This window comes from Trichomycterus rosablanca, chromosome 12 (assembly GCF_030014385.1).
Source record: "Trichomycterus rosablanca isolate fTriRos1 chromosome 12, fTriRos1.hap1, whole genome shotgun sequence".
Taxonomy (NCBI): Eukaryota; Metazoa; Chordata; class Actinopteri; order Siluriformes; family Trichomycteridae; genus Trichomycterus; species Trichomycterus rosablanca.
In genome coordinates this window covers 5,854,693-5,872,490 of record NC_085999.1, presented here as the reverse complement: position 1 = coordinate 5,872,490, position 17,798 = coordinate 5,854,693, and the positions used below count along the sequence as shown (strand labels likewise).

At 40.4% G+C, this 17,798-nt stretch overlaps 2 protein-coding genes across 2 annotated transcripts in view; both read right to left on the bottom strand.

Moving 5' to 3' along the window:
* The window catches only part of grb14 (growth factor receptor-bound protein 14), a 93,132-nt gene extending 89,437 nt beyond the window's left edge, over positions 1 to 3,695 (bottom strand). The window contains exon 1 of the mRNA XM_063005655.1: positions 3,619 to 3,695. The gene's annotated coding sequence lies outside the window, so the exon portion shown is untranslated. The remainder of the gene's footprint in view (positions 1 to 3,618) is intronic.
* A 2,958-nt stretch (positions 3,696 to 6,653) lies between these two features.
* cobll1b (cordon-bleu WH2 repeat protein-like 1b) overlaps positions 6,654 to 17,798 on the bottom strand; it is a 65,924-nt gene continuing 54,779 nt past the window's right edge. The window contains exons 10-14 of the mRNA XM_063006188.1: positions 15,277 to 15,550; positions 15,111 to 15,181; positions 13,052 to 14,442; positions 9,425 to 9,556; positions 6,654 to 8,087 (exon numbers count right to left, since the gene is read on the bottom strand). Coding sequence (XP_062862258.1) covers positions 9,425 to 9,556; positions 13,052 to 14,442; positions 15,111 to 15,181; positions 15,277 to 15,550 — 1,868 coding nt within the window. The 3' untranslated portion in view covers positions 6,654 to 8,087. The remainder of the gene's footprint in view (positions 8,088 to 9,424; positions 9,557 to 13,051; positions 14,443 to 15,110; positions 15,182 to 15,276; positions 15,551 to 17,798) is intronic.

Below are 17,798 nucleotides of genomic sequence, written 5' to 3'. Positions count from 1 at the left end.
TATAAAACATGTATTGCTTTCATAGGATCATATACCAGGGATGAATGGTGTTTATAGAAGTATATACTGGTGGGATATGACTTTATCAGGAGCGTAAACCAGTGATGCAAAGTTTCCACAGGACCATTTGCCACAGACACATGTAGCATTATTTAATAATCTGATAGCTCATAGTGAATCAGTTCTGTCAGGATGTAAACAATATGTCTATAATATGAAAAAAAACCCTCCTGGATTTGCTCTGTTAAGCTTTATATTAAAATAATAACTATCACCTTACTAAAAATGGCCTAATAATATATCATTTCGACATCTCCAAAAGACATTGAGAAACACTTGGTTAACCAATTTGTACCACTAAAGCAGACCACTGCTGACTGATTCTATACAACCTTGACGGATAAGTTCTGCTCGATGAAGCAAAACTGTCTCGAAGCAGCTTATAGAACATGCTTTCATCACACACTAATCCTTCTTTTAAGTTAAATAATTCACGTCTTCAAATAGCTTTACTTCACAAAGAGCAAACAATAACTCCCAACTGTGAATGCCAAGCAATAAATGCCCTATTTTACCTGTCATTGATCTTGTTGCCTTATACTAAACAAAAACATGTGAAAAAATAAACTGCCATAAAGATTTAGGAAACTGAAAAATAATTTGGTGCAGGGAACCTGTTGTAGAGTTACATGCCTTTTCATTTCATTGCACAAAGCAGGTAATGCAAAAGAGCAGGTAATTACAGCCTGAAGCACACTTCAAACCCAGCACATGTGCATGCACACACACACACACACACACGCATGCATGCACACACACACACACAGCAATGTCTATGCTCAAAAAGCATCAAGTATCTCACACGCACACTGTATCTCTCACACGGCGACCAGACAGACGATTAAAGTAACACAGACAGTTAATACAGGCAGAACTTTGCAGGACTCTAATGTACTGATAGATTCCTGCTTTCATGTGCACTTTAGACAGCTTCACATCTAAACATACACCCTTTGTTTCCAGCAGTGCAAAAGCACACGTGGCTCTGCTGTAGCCACGCTACACCCCACAAAAATTTACATAAATAACACAAAACGTGGAACAAATTTCAAGTCATTCCTGACTTTAAATACATGCAGACTTCTAAAAATATATGGAGTCACTATTTAATACAGATATTTTGCAATGTTCATTTCAGGTGGAGGGGTGGATTCTAAAATCAAGACCTGCTTTATACATACACTCATCAGCCACAGTAATAAGTGCATTTATGTAATCATCTAATTACCCAGCTATGTGCCAGCAGTATAATGCATACAATCATACACAGCCTCAGGTTATCTTCACCTTGTACATTAAAATAGTCATGAACTGTGACCTGACTGACTTGGCATGGTTGCTGTTGGTTAGAAACTGCTGATCTTGTGGGATATCGTGGAACAGTCCAACAAAACAAATACTGTATGTGGCAGTCCTTCAGGCAGAAATGCCTTGTTGATGACAGAATTCTGTTCATCAATCAGGATTTCTGCTAGAACATGCAAATGGAAGGGTCGTAATTACTAACTAAACATTGTTTGAATGACGCTGAGTAGCTGCAGACAATTTGCATGCCATATTAGACACAGTTTATTTATCTTTCATTATGATGATGTGTTACAGCACAAGTCATCTAACAAAACAAACAATGAGTTTAGTGTACTTCTATGACCTTCTCATTAATCAGATCTAATTCTAATTTATCAGAGCATATTTGGGATGTGCTAGAATGAGCTGAGAATATTTCAACATAGACCAATATCCCCAAAAATGTCCATATCCCCAAAAATGAAGTTCATTTAAATTTACTTTTGTATTGTGTTTTTCTTTTTACAAGGGATATTGTTTTAAAGCAGCTTTACAGAATTCAGGACCGAAAACTAAAAAACCCCTGGTGAGCAAGCTGAGCGCAACAGTGGCAATGAAGAGAAACCTTGAGAGGAACCAGACCTATTTCCAACACTCTTTGGTATCAATGCAACAAAGAATTAAGGCTTTTCTTTAAAATGGGTCTAACCCAGTATTAGTATGGTGCTTCTAATAAAGTGGCCTGTGAGTTTATATGAACACTTCACATATCCATGGTCTTAGATGAGTGAATGTACAGACAGCAACCTAGATTATTAATTTAGTGGTGCAGAAAGCATTTAACCTTGTGTCAAGGTCCCCTAAATCCTTGTTATCCATTATTATTACAGCTGCTAACTTCTTTATGGTCACATACACTATTAAGGGCAAGTAAAATTGCACCCATTACAAAGAACATAAAACACTTGTCTTCCTGCTAAAGACACAGGCTCTGGATAAACTAGTTGTAATCACCAAAAACAGGTCTGCCACAAATAAGAAGCCGTAGGAACCAGACACTCAGGACTGAAGCTTTACATCACACTGGACTAAGAGGCTACTGTGTAAGAAACAAGCCCCCACTTCTGTTTTCCTTTGCCCATGTAATCAGCAACAAACTTTGTCTTGTGCTGCAGCCTCTAAGCTTATAGCAATGTAATGCTTGCTTGACTATGTACAGAGTCACCCCTGTTCCAGCAGCTTCTAATCCACGGCAAACCCGTGTTTTGGTGGTTCTTGGATTATATGTGACCATTTAATTAAATTAACGTTGTGAAAGGACAATTGTTGGAACAAAGTTTTTTCAGAAGGTTTAGAGATACTGATACTGCTTTTTATTAATAGGAATTTTGCTTTATCTAATTTGTACAGACACAATAACATTATTGCTGTGTGTGTATATATGTGTGTGGATTTCCCCCAGTTAAACAGATTTAAGTGTAAAGAATGTACTTTATTAATTTCTATTAATCAGCATTTTGCTCTATAAAATAGCCAAGCATGATGGTGTCCCTTCAGGGTAAATAAAAAAAAAAAGTCAAACAGCTAATTTTTGAAAACTGGAACATGAATCTGCATCTGTCAAATGCTAGCAAATACATGCCTCACACAAAGCCTGGCAAACTCCAAGTCCAAATCCAGCAGTCCTGCCAAGTGTGTGATAATGCATTAAAAAAAAGCACTTAGTCTTGTTGGAACAAACACCAACACAATAGAGGAATGTAAAGAAAAGGTGAAGGTGTCAGTCTTCATCACATTAACATATTAATCAAATGCATAATCTCAATAACATGTTCTAACCTGTCAGTGGCCTTGAATACAAATCTAGGTCAGTTATACTGCTGATATGGCACAATGCACATGAATAATGGTGGAAACCTACCTGCTGTGTATTAATCCCACATTATATGAGCTGCTCCTACACAAAGTAAAGCACAATCCATGCAAACAAGAGGGACACAATGCAAACTGAAATGCAGGCGTTTTGGCATTGCTCTTTAGCTCAGGAATCAATATTTCAGGTTGACTTTTTTTTGCTGACGCATGCATTGTGTTGAGCAGAGCACTTTTCCGTACAGGAGCCGTGCAGTGCATTATATAAGCTGCTGAGTTACATTATTAATACGCTCAGGAGAAAATGAACACAGCGACACGGACACGGACACAAACATCACGCCGTTATACCTGCACACACGCTCCTAATGTCATGAAGCCGGGATGGAGTTACCGTACCTGCCGCTGGCTCTCATACCGACTCCTGTCGCTCCTGCTCGGATCGCTGGCGGACTCCGCTTCCCGAGCCGGTTCACCGCTCGCCGGTTGAAGAGCCGCCGCTCGTGCACGCGCATACGTCATTCAGCTATGACGTATGGCTGAGGGGTTTGCGCGCCCCTCGTAACAGTGCTTCAGCCGCACCTACTTCTTACAGGTGTATGCAAACGATTTTATAAAATCAATTATATATATTTATACACCAGCTTGTTTGGGGAAGGTCCCTTCATGTTCCACGACCAGAAAGACATGACCCTATCCCAACTCTATTAAACAGAATTTTGATGAATTGGAACATCGATTGTGAGCCAGGCCAGATCCTTACAAATGCTATTTTGACTGAATCGAACAAAAACTCTCCAAAGCCTTCTAAGAAGAGACAATGAAGACTTTCTTATGTTCTCCATGTATCCGTATGTACTGGGATCACATCTGGGGTTGGCTCGGTGGGTAGCACTGTCGCCTCACATCAAGAAGGTCCTGGGTTCGATCCCCGGGTGGGGCGGTCAGGGACCTTTCTGTGTGGAGTTTCCTGTGTGGTTTCTTTCCACAGTCCAAAGACGTGCAAGTGAGGTGAACTGGAGATACAACATTGTCCATGACTGTGTTTGACATTAAAACTTGAACTGATTAATCTTGTGCAACGAATAACTACAGTGTTAACCAAAGTGTGTAAAACATGAAATTAAAATCCAAATAAATAAATGGGATCACATCCCTCCTCCCAATATTTAGATAAGCTCAAAACAAACATTATTTAGTAGCTTTAGAGATACTGTTACTGCTGCTTTTTATTAATAGAAATTTAGCTTTATCTGTTTTGTACAGACACAGTAACATCATTGCATCATGCATCAGATTCATGTTCCATGTGTGTGTGCGTGTGTGTGCGTGTGTGTTTGGTTTTCCCCTCAGTCTTCCCCCTAAATGACCCCCCAATATACTTATGTACGGTCCTTTCATGTTCCACCATGACTGTGACTGGGTTCAGTCCCCAGGTGGGGCAGGTGGGGGGTTTCTGTGTGGTTTGCATGTTCTCCCTGTCTCTGTGTGGGTTTTCTCCGGGAGCTCCGTTTCTGTCATGAATGTAACCAAAGAGTGTAAGACATGTCGATAAAATCCTAATAAATAGATCACATCCCTCCTCCCAATATTTAGATGAGCTAAAAAAAACTATTTAGTAGATTTAGAGATAGTGTTACTGCTGCGTTTTATTAATAAGAATTTAGCTTGATCTATTTTGTACAGACACAGTAACATCATTGCAGTTTCCCCCCAAAATGCCCCCCTAATATACTTAGGTCAAATTTACCAGTAAACATATTTCACTTACTAGCTTTGTGTTATGTTAGAATCCATCAGTCTTCCTATCAGTTGTTGACATGGTTGGAATGTTTTAGAATGGCAGGCCCCATAATTTGTCCCCCAAATGTTCCATTCATGGCATGGTCCTAGTCCATGTGGGCTTACTCAAAAAGATCTGGATAAAATAAACTGGATCAGCTGCTCTAAATTGCACATAGGTGTGACTGAGCACGTTTATTGGTAAGTTTGTAATGTGTGATTTATTTATTTTATTAGTGCACTGTGTGAGGTGTATTCCAGCCTACAGTACCCCTGACCAGGATAATCGAACAGAGCTGACAAGCTGAGGATCTTCTTCAAAACCATTGGAGTTAATATAGAGTGGCCCCTGACCCTTAAAGTGTGTCTGTGGACATTTCTGCCTATTCAGTTAAAAGAGCATTTACTCTATGAGGTCAGGCACTGACTAGATTTTATACACCTTAGCAATAAGTGTAACTGTAAAAACCACAAGTCAGTAATTTGGAGGAGTGTCCTCATACTTTTTGCCACATTGTATATACGCTTACTGACTAACAACAGCCCTTAGACATCCACTATGTGTAATTGCAGGTAACAGGGTTTTCCATGACTTCCACTGTACAGGCAGACGTGCCGAAACGACTGCTTATGGTAATTGCACTAAAGCTACATATGCAAAAGACCGAGATAACAAAGGTTAAGAAATTGGAGTATAACTTTAACTTATTACAGTGTTAAAAGAACACTCAGTGTTGAACAACTTTTGCAATTCTGATTAAACATTTAGTGTCCAATAAACATCTACTATTTTACAGTGTTAAATTTACACCTAGTGTTGCATTAACTCTTATACAGTTAAATAAATCCCTAGTGTTGCTTTGTTATATTATTACACATTCTAATTTGGTTTTATAATGTGTCTTAGTAAACATTACACTGTAGACTTTTCCTGTGTGTGTGTCATACTGCTGATCATTTGTATTTTTATTCGATAGAAAAGGGCACTGGGGGCCCAGTGGTTCATTTACCTGACTATTGATAATAAGCCATAAAGCCATTAAACAAGCTTTCAATGTTGGGCTTTATAAACATGGGTCTTAACTCTCAGTTCATTGGGTTCATTGGGTCTCAACACTATATATATACACAGGTGGACTTTTCTCAGAACACTACACACTGCAATGTCATGTATTTATTTCTAATTGAAATGTATTAGGTGCAGCAGTGTTGGGATTTTAAAATACTATTTTTCACTTACTGGCCTCTTTGTAGCAACACATACCTTCTAGCACATAGACTTGAGCTATTTTTCATGCATAATGCGTGTTATTCTTTCTCTAGTCTTTCATTAGTAGATAACAGAACGCTGGTGGCCCTAATATTTCGGGTAGGAGAACAATTAATACCAAAAACACTGTTGAAGCAGAAACTAAATTTTTTACCATGTACGTCTCATTGCAGCATTTATAATAATCCAATACCCAAATAAAATCAGGTCACTGGTTATTCCAAGAGGCTCCTTTTTGATTTATAATTGGCTGGAACAGGGAATGACAAAGTGTTAAAGTGTATACAGCAAAATAATCATTAATGAATGTACATACCAGATTGGTGCTCAGTGATTGTATATCTTACATTAAGTAAAATGCAGAAAGAAACTACACTCATGATTGACTGTGGTTTTAAACTTTAATGAAAATAACAATTCCAAATATTACAGCAGTACTGTCTTAAAACAAGCATGAGCAGACCAGTGCCTTTTTTAAAAGCTCAGCTTGGTTGATTTTTTTTTCTTCTCTGTCTGTGATGCATTTCTCCTATATGTGTAAGGCCTTATTATCTGTGTAGGTATATGCCATTACATACTGCTTATCTCACTGTGATCCGTGTAATTTGCAGTTATGTAATAGGCACTAGTAATGCTACCTGTACTACAGGTATGTGTTCAGTATGCATGCACACAAGTATAGGGTAATACCAGATGGTCATTTTAAAGTACCTTTTCCACATCACCTGATAATTACAGCACTTTAAACCCTACACCTAATAAGTTAAAGAAAAACACATGGAATTGAACAAACCATCTTCCATAAAATTATACATATACATAATTAAAAGAAATCATAGAAAACAATGCAACAAGGGTTGGCCGTAATAAGAACGTATTTCATATAATTAATACATTTAAAAGGAACTAAAATAGAAGCAATAAACACTTATAAATCTCTAACAGCTAAGGGCAGGTGCAGTGTATTCCCCACACATTGAGACTGTTAGTCTGCAGTCCTATTCTGGATCAGTTCTGAAAAAGAAAAAACTAGCCTGGACCAACAAGCTGGTTTTAGCTGGCAACCATTTTAGCTGTTCTGTCTGATCTGGTCAGGTTGCTTTTAACTGGTCAGGCTGAAAAAAACAGCTGAAAGACCAGCTAGACCACCTAACACCAGCTTTCTGGGATCAGTCACCAGCTAAACCAGCTAAAACCATCTTGATTTTTGAGACATAAGAATTCCATTATGCAGTCAACGGTGTATTTCTTAATTCGGATTTTTTATTATTTTGCAACTTTTATGTCTATTTTATGTTAACACATTGATTCCTGTAGTTCAGTTCTCCACCTGCTTAAAACAATCATGGTAACAACCTTGCTCCAGTTTTCTCTGTTTTTTATAAGTAGTTCTAAAAGCAATGAATGTCATTTTATAATACTCTAGCAAAATTTTGCATTGTCTCATATTAAATATAGCCAAAAAGTATGGTTTCAAACAATTCAACTTTGGAAGGAATTGTAATAACTCTTCTATCAAGCACAAGTAAAACAAATCATTAAAAAAAATAAAACATCTTACTGCAGTGCTGTGGCCTTTCAGGACTGTACCTGTGTTCGCCTGACTTAAGTGAACTGACTAAATCATCCATACCATGGACAGTAAAAAATGACTAAATCATTCATATCGTAGACAGTGGAAGTGGAAATTGGCTGGTGAAGACAGAATGTAAAGGCACTAAGCTCAAACACACCAAGGCACTAAGGTCAGATCAAAGCTAAAGAACAGATAAAAAGTCTTCGGCATGGGACGAATCACAGGAGACACGACAGATTCCTGCAAACAAATACACATAACCTTAAGTTAGGGGATCATTTTAGATATATGTAGAAAATGTGAAAAACACAATGAAATTGCTAAAACAGTGTGAATAAATCCAGTGTACGATGAGGATGAAAAACATCTTTAAAAAAATCACACTCCTCTTGCTAGCCCTATTATAGCCTTATATCCCTGCTTCAAAGAGCCCTTACACAGTTAAATGCTTACAACTGAAAACTTAGTAAACGGTATGTTATGACACACAACTGCTGCTATAGTTCACCTTGTAACCACTAGAGCAGTGTTTTTCTAACTGTTTTTCAAGCGACTCACATTATGTCCATAATTTTTACACGACTCAGGCAACACAAACAATGCATCTTACTCTCTCTGCTCTGCTCTGTACAATCTGGTCCCACTGTGGTTTACAAGATGTAACATAAAGCCTCCACAAGTTTATTTAATTATTATTACTTTTCTCTGCAACCCATTTTTTGGCTCGAAAAACCCTGCACTAAAGCACTATTGAACCCTGAGCGCCTATAATGTAGCTTCAGTTGTTCATAACTCAATAACATGAATCGTCATAAGGCACTAATGCTGTACTAGAAACTGTACAATCAATGTTACAGTTGATGCCAAAGGTGTCCGGTTGGGTTCAGATCAGTGCTCTGTGGCTACCTAAGTTCCTCAACACCAAACTCACCAAACCATGTCTTTATGAACCCCTTTGTGTACAGTCATGCTAGAAAAGAAGAGTCTTTCCCAGACTTCTGCCACAAAGTCATGAATTAGTGTTAACAATGGGCGCGTCTGAAACACATGAATGTCGTTACTGGTGGGACTCAACATACCTTTGTGCATATAATGTACGCTAGATGGAGTATTGGGACACCTATTTTAATTTTTGAATGCATGTGTTTCAGCCACATTAATGCATGCATAATGCGTGAATTGCTGGAGCCTATCCCAGCTTTTCAATGGGCGCAAGGCACACAGTAACACCCTGGATGAGGCGCCAGTCCATCGCAGGGCAGACACACATACATTCACCTATAGGGCAATTCGACAATTCGGAGGAAACCCACGCAGACATGGTGAGAACATGCAAACTCCACACAGAGAGGACCAAGACAGCTCGTCTGGAGATTAAACCCAGGACCATCTTGCTGTGAGGCGACAGTGCTACCCACTAAGCCACCGTGCTGCCCAAATTTGACAATCATTTACTATACATATATTTTACTGCAATACAATATAATCATTCCAATAATTAAATAGTAAAATCATCTATGTGTTTTTATTTAGATACATACTTGACAATTATTTATAGCTGTTATTTATTTACTTACTTAGACATAGTGAGCATTAGATTCACTGGGCAGGGAGAGGTCAGTTGTTCTCCTCTTCCAAACCTCATCAGTATCATCAGTTGGAAATGAGTCACTACGGCTCTTCCTCTGATTGGGTCCAGGTTCCACATCCTGCACAGGAAAGGCACATGTTTATTGTAATGGGATGGCACAATGGGACAGCTGAGTCTGAGCACCATGAGTCTGGACGTTGTCATTCTATAACAGCTGGAAGCTGGACTAACTGCTTTAAATGACTCCTGGCTCGGAGTAACTGAAAGTGTGAGTGTCTTTGCCCTGCGGTGTATTTTAGCTTGATGCACCATGATCCTGATCAGGATAAAGGAATTTAAAAAGATACATAAAATAACTATTGTAATCTGTCCCCTAAAACACCTCAAGGGCATATCATACAGCGGTGTACACACACACACACACACACACACACACACACACACACACACAGCAAATCGAGACTGTGAGTTACATGTAAACACTGAATGCAAAATATGCAAATTGGTGCTGTAAAGAGAATGCAGGTACTTTGTATCCTTAGAAAACTCTGATTAAATACACTACATAAACTACATTTTTATCTTATTATATTATTATTCATGTGTTACTGCCACAGCAGCTGATGTAAATTAATTATATAAAGAAAATTACAGTATACGCTTGCAACTTTGTTTAGGAAGACACCAAAGTACAAAGCAAGCTTGAACAACTGTGTGGTTTAAAGAAACTCCAGTGGTCTGCACAGAGCCCTGGCCTCAGCCCCAATGAACAGCTATTTGACTGATGGGCACAAATTCCCACAGACATACTCTTGTGAGAGGCATTCTCACAAAGAAGTCACTTTATTTTAATAGCATTTGTTTTTGAATGGGATGTCCTACGAGATCACATTGGGTAAGCTCTTATAGACTTATACCAGATTTCATGTACCGTGGATAATCCAAACACACACACACACACACACACACACACACACACACACACACAATATGTCCCCTTAGAGTGATAATGATGAAGATATAAATACTGTGACACACCTCACATGCACAGTTCCCTATAGGTATACTGTACAAAAGCAGTGAAACCAACACACAGGATCATCTGGCCACACACAAAGGTCTTCACACTTCATTCCATCATCAAACAAAAACTTTTTTCACGGATATTGTGTTGTGATGCCACTGAGGGGAAAATGGCACATTGTGCAGGTTGAAAGACAAGAACGGTGCTTTCATGCAGGATGTAAAAACACTGGAATACAACCCCCATGATAAATGAAGGAGACCTGTCATTCCAACACATTAATCAGCCAAACAAAAAATGGGCTAAATGTGTTGCTAAAAATATTCGAATTCCAAACTTGATGCCTGTAGCACATTCCAAAAAGTTGGGACAGGGGCAAATCAACAGCAGGAATATTATTATATGTTAATATTTAAAACAGTTGATGCTGGCTGGATTTAAAATAAAATGAACACTATTGGAAATATTGGTTATTTATGTACAAGGATGGATAAAAAAGTGAGCGTATAGTTTAAAATGGTTTATAAACAACATTTTCTGACACATTGCAAGGAATTCTACAGTTCATAAGTGTATTGAAACATAAATAATCTGAAAAAGCCAATGCCAGAACCAATACTGAAAATTCTTACTTTAATCCCCCAGATAGAACTGAATTAAAAACCCTTATCAGTAGTAAAAGCCTTATAAAAAATAATAGTAATCATCATCATCTAATTTATTATATAGTTCATACACCGACTAGGCATAACATTATGACCACTGACAGGTGAAGTGAATAACACTTATTATCTCTTCATCACAGCACCTATTAATAGGTGGGATATATTAGGCAGCAAGTGAACATTTTATCCTCAAAGTTTATGTTAGAAGCAGGAAAAATGGACAAGCGTAAGGATTTGAGCAAATTCGACAAGGGCCAAATTGTGATGACTAGATGACTGGGTCAGAGCATCTCCAAAACTGCAGCTCTTGTGGGGTGTTCCTGGTCTGCAGTGGTCAGTATCGCTCAAAAGTGGTCCAAGATGGAACAGTGGTAACCAGGCAACAGGGTCATGGGTGGCCAAGGCTCATTGATGCACATGGGGAGCGAAGGCTGGCCTAACCCTAACCCTAAACTGCTGAAAAAGTTAATGCTGGGTTTGATAGAAAGGTGTCAGAATACACAGTGCATCACAGTTTGTTGTGTATGGGGCAGCAAAAGGGGCACGAACACAATATATGGAAGGTGGTCATAATGTTATGTCTAATCGATGTATAGTAATAATAATCATAATCTATGGTAAATGGAACACCTTTATTTGTCATATACACACATACTGTACACATGTCCAGTACAATGAAATGATTTTTTCCACACATCCCTTGGAATATTGGGCCTCAAAGGCTCAACAGGGGCTGCATGGCAGATCTGGGAATCAAGGCCACAACCTTCTAGTTGATAAACCACAGCTCTAGCCACTAGGCTACCACTGTTCAACATCTCTAGGCTCAAACTAAACTAAGATGGACTGCAAATTGGAAATGTGTATGTCATCAGTTTACATTTAAATGGTGCATGTACGCCAAGAGCCAAAACGAGGGTACCACCCTCCCAAAAATGTGCATGGCAATGTCTGTTTCACAGCAATTGTGAAAGTCATGGTCATGCATATATTTAATTTTGATTAATTGAAAAAAGGTTTAGATATTTCCAGAATACTCATTTTATATTAATTTGCAATTAATAATTGTATAGCTTGTTAGTATATTGGCTAACATTTTGTAGCAGTGTTTATGCGCTATTGTTTACAGTTATTACAATAACTAGAAATAATGCTTCACAAAAAACTGATTGGTTTTATACATATACATATACATATATATATATATATTGTTTATGCATTTTTCCCCTTTTTCTCCTGACTTTTAGCTCGTCCAATGGCTGATTGTGTCATGCTTCCTCTCCACTAATGCCGACCCCGGCTCTGATACGGCAACATTTTGTCACATGCAGATCAGCACTGTGTACAGAGATATCCCAGCCCTATCTGAACAACAGGCCAATCGTTGTTCATGTGGCTGCTCAGCCCAGCCGGCAGGCAGAGCTGAGACTCAATGCGATGTATTCAAGATCCCAGCTTTGGTGTTCTAGTATGTGTTTTTACCGCTGCGCCACCTGAGCGACAACTGATTGGGGTTTTAATGGGGTTTGCGTACTTAAGCACTGCCTTAACAAATAAAATAATAATGCAATCACTGCCCACAGCTGAGTGAGCTTTACATAGCCATGCGTTTAAAGACTGGCATGCAATTTTTTACTTCAAAACCTTAATGTCACCTTAATGCTTTACAATTTGTTCCTAATCACATGGCCAGAGAAAGCCTTTAAAAGGACATTTTTGTTGACAAAAAAACTAAGATTGGGTTATTAGGCCAAAATAGTCAAAAGAATGTTTGAAAGGATGCACGATTGCAAGAGCAGTAGCTAGTCTACTAACTGACATACCTAAAATTGAACCTGGAGCCCTTAAGCTGTAAAGCACCAAAACTACCTTCTGCACCAGATTCTGTATTAAAACCCAACACCCAAACAGAAATGATACTCACTGTGTCAGTGGGTGAATCCGGCAGTTCATCAGACTCTCTTAGGGGACTATGTCTGGTGAGGGCCAGCGGGACCTTGTGGCCGGACTGCCCTACAGGACTGTAGTTAAGAGACTGGGTCCTCTTGGCAGTAGAGAAGACGGTCTGAGCGAAACTACGAGGTGGGTTGGGGGAGTACGGTTTCGGTGCCGCAAAACTGCGCAGCTTCTCCAGAGACAGACTAGTGGCTGGTAGACTCGACTGACGTGACAATACAGAATGTGCTGACCCACTGGACACGTCCGCCCTCGGTAGACTGAAGAATCTGTTCCCATTTTCCTGCTTAAGTGGGGACATTGGCAATGGAACATGTTGGCCATTTCTTGTTTCTCTTTCGTCCTCCCACTGGATAGGTGGTGGAGGGGGAGGAAAACAGTCCTCAGTAGCCATGGGGAAAGTCTCTTTTTGGGGACTACCTGTTTCTGAACTGTCACTTAAACTCATGCTGCGCACCGCTGCAGAGCTTACGTAACTCCCAGGTGTTTTGTTATGCTGTGGTAAGCGGAAAGAAGCCGGTTTGGGCCTGATTGAAGGTGGAACTTTCTTCTCCTTGACCTCAGTAGATACTGGGGATGAGGGAATAGACTGGGAAAGTGAACTAGCGCTGCCTGACCTGCTCTCACACCTTACTGGAGGTGGGACTTGTTTTTCTGGTGAAGGAATGTATGGCGGCTGGCTGGGACTGCCAGATCTATTCTCAAACTTGTATGAAGATGAAGATCTGTGATCCAAAGTGTCAGCGGTCACTTCCTGAACTCCAGGCATGCTGGAGGACTCAAGGGTCAGCTCCACCTCAAAGAAGCGAAGCTTGTCGAGGGATTTGGGAGGAACTATGGTATAGGTAGTCATACCAGCTTTGGGGATGTAGTTGCGTGTGACCTCGTTGGAGGGCTTAGTAGGGGTGTGCAAGCTTCCAGCTTTAGCGGCTAGGGGAACCTGTGGGGTCGGATGCATCTCAGAGGCTTGTGTGTATGTGAATTTTTGGCTCTGAGGACCGTGAGTCTGTATAGATTTTTGTCTTTCTGAGATTTGCATGTGACGCTCGTCTGTATACGTGCCCGTGTTCCTCTTGGAACCCCCTGAGGTTAAGACCATCGAAGAGTTTGGCTCTGATGGTGGGCTGAATAAAGGTTCAGTGGACTTCCATGCCTCTGTTTGAACCGTAACGTTTGTTTGACCTCCGCTGGCTTCAGCGAGGTCGACGTCTTGAATCGTCTGAACCGAGGCAACTGCACGGGCGGGTTTAGGAGGAACCTGGGGCTCTGCTCGCTGAGTCGGGGTTAAAATGTCCTCTGAGATATCCATTGTGTCCGTGCTCTCGTCCTTTGTAGCTGTAGTCGTCTTTACAGAACCAGCTAAGAAAAAATAATACAAACAAATTAGAGCAGCAACCCAAATTAAATCTATGTTTTATTTGCACAGTGAGATGCTCTGAATAATGAGAAACCTTCAGTCCTGGCATCCAGGTAGACATATACAGTACTTTGACATACGCCACCTATCTAAGCATTATTGCTATTAAGTGGCCTACACAGACCCCTGACCTCAGCCCCACTGAACAGAATGAACTGGCACATCATTTGAGGCTTTCTTGACCAACATCAGTGCACAGAAGTACAAATGTTCTTTTGACTGAATGGTCACAAATTCTTGTGAGAAGCCTTTTCTCCAGCTGTTGTTATCGAAAAGATCACATAGAGGTCACTCTATTTTAAAACTATTTGTTTTTAAATGGGACGTCCAACAAGTTCATGGTCAGGTGTCCAAATCCTTTTGGTCATATAGTGCAGTGGTCCCCAACCACCGTACCGGTCCGCGGGTCATTTATTACCAGGCCGCACAGAAAGAATAAATAATTAGAGATCACTACATCAGCAATGAAAACACTGCTTCCATTTCCAACACACAGGTGTTTATCGTCTCATACCACCCCCAGGTTGAAGCAGCAACTCGTTGCATCGAAAAAGCTTATTTTATTTGAAACTTGAAGTAAAATTTTACTACAATAATAAAAACCACCCACCGCTGTCCACTGGCTGTAATCGAGCATCGGCATCTAACTGATCTCTGTTCTCTTCAGAGGCTGCACTTAGTCTGTCAGAATAAAAATCATGCAAAGCTTCAAAAACTCAACCATCAACCCAACCAGCATAAAAACAAGCTTCTATTTTACTTTCAGACTGTCGTACTTGCCATCTGTGGTCAGGTCACATGACACTTCTAAAGCACTTTCCCCAGGTGGAGCTACGGTGTCCATCTCTGAGCCCTGAGACGGAGAGGCGGTTCCGGCTCTCCCGGAGTCCAGGGAGACATCGGCGGATAGGTTGATGCTACTGTCGTCTTCAAGGAGCTCCTGCACTGGACTCAGACTCTCAGGACTAGAGCTTACAGGAACAGCAGGGGTCTCTGTGACCAGCTGAGCCTCCGGATTTTCCTGAATCTCCTCAAGAGTCGTTGGCAGATCTGCAACAATGAATCAATATCATTATTAAATGACCATCAGATTTATAATTCAAAACTGTAGCAGAACTACATATTGTTTTCAGTTAAACAAAGATTTTAGCATAGCCAAGCTGCTAAATGGAGCTGAGAACAGAAAAGGGCCTTCCCTAAACTGCTGCTGCAAAGTTGAATGCATCTTCATTCATTGTCTGTTTTACCACTGCTTTGTCTTGATCAGGGTCGCAGTGGGTGTGATTCATTGGATGAAAGTTAGGCAATCAACCAGGACTGGTCCATCACAGAGCACTAACACACACTTACTTACAGACAGATTAACACACACAGTGTGATAGCTCAGTGGTTAAGGTACAGGACTAGTAATCAGAAAATTGCCGGTTCACGCCCCACCACCGCCAAAGTTGCCACTGTTGGGCCCCTGAGCAAGGCCCTTGCTCAAATTGACATAATTGTAAGTCACTTTGGATAAAAGCATCTGCTAAATGCTGAGAATGTAATAAATGTAATGTAAACATTCATACTTAGGGCAATCATAGCAGCTCCAATCGACCTGACTACAGAGGAAACCCACGTGGACACAGGGAGAACATGCAAACTCCACACACAGAACAGCAACAGTGCTACCCACTACACCACCGTCCCGCCCTAATTACCTTTCATTAGAATCTGTGCGCCAGTACTTTTGTCCATATAATGTAGTTTATCCATTAATGCTAACATATAGAGTAGTTTATCCATTAATGCTAACATCACCCTCCAAAAACCTACATGTGCTCTCATCACCTCTCTTAAGCCTGTTTGCTGTGTGTCCATATTATAGCACCATCTATTCTGTTTCCTATTTGGCCTCTACACTAAAGGTAATTTGCCTATTTCTCGCATTTACGCATGACCTGTAATAGCAAAATGTTCTATTTTTGTCCTTATGTAAATGTTATACTTTGCCTAAAGAGTCACGTTGCACTGTCACACAGCAAAGGATTCACTTTCCATTCAGTCTCAACTTCTCTCTGGATTTAGAGACAGAAAATGGATTGGAGGTGTTAGCCTGCTCTTAACTAGTCGATTCCAAATCTCAGAATATAAGACGCATAATATAAGAAGTGATTATCTATTTTACTGACTGATTAACTGGCTAGTTAACTGCTGAATCTGCGTTAACTGCATTGTTTAACTAGTTGGGGCAGCAGAATATTTTATTTTAAGGCATACTGAACCTAAAAGTGGAACTCCAATGGAAAAGAACAGAAACCTTCTTCCTCAAGCCCAGCAAGCAGGACAAATCAGCTCTCAGCTTCTACCCATGGCTGTTTTATTGCATACCCACACGGAAATGTAATATATGACATACATCGATCAGCCATAACATTAAAACCACCTCCTTGTTTCTACACTCACTGTCCATTTTATCGGCTTCACTTACCATATGGAAGCACTTTGTAGCTCTACAATTACTGACTTTAGTCCATCTATTTCTCTGCATACATTTTTAGCCTGCTTTCACCCTGTTCGTCAATGGTCAGGACCACCACAGGACCACCACAGAGCAGGTATTATTTGGGTGGTGGATCATTCTCAGCACTGCAGTGACACTGAAATAGTGTTGTTGTGTTAGTGTGTGTTGTGCTGGTATGAGTGGATCAGACACAGCAGCGCTGATGGAGTTCCTAAACACCTCACTGTCATTGCTGGACTGAGAACAGTTCACCAATTTAAAATATCCAGCCAACAGCGCCCCATGGGCAGCGTCCTGTGACCACTGATGAAAGTCTTGAAGATGACCAACTCAAACAGCAGCAATAGATGAGCGATCATCTCTGACTTTACATCTACAAGGTGGACCAGCTAGGTAGGAGTGTCTAATAGAGTGGACAGTAAGTGGACATGGTATTTAAAAACTCCAGAAGCGCTGCTGTGTAACAGTGGTAAACCGACGACAGGGTCATGGGCGGCCAAGGCTCATTGATGCACGTGGGAAGCAAAAGCTGGCCCGTGTGGTCCAATCCAACAGACGAGCTACTGTAGCTTAAATTGCTAAAGAAGTTAATGCTGGTTCTGATAGAAAGGTGTCAGAATACACAGAGCATCACAGTTGCAGGGCTGTTTGGGCAGCAAAAGGGGGAATGACACAATATTAGGAAGGTGGTCATAACATTATGCCTGATCGGTGTAATTGCTGTCTAAATAATCTGCCCTATCAGTTTGATGTCTTATTAGAATCCTCTCTACTTATGCAGCAAGGCAGCTCATT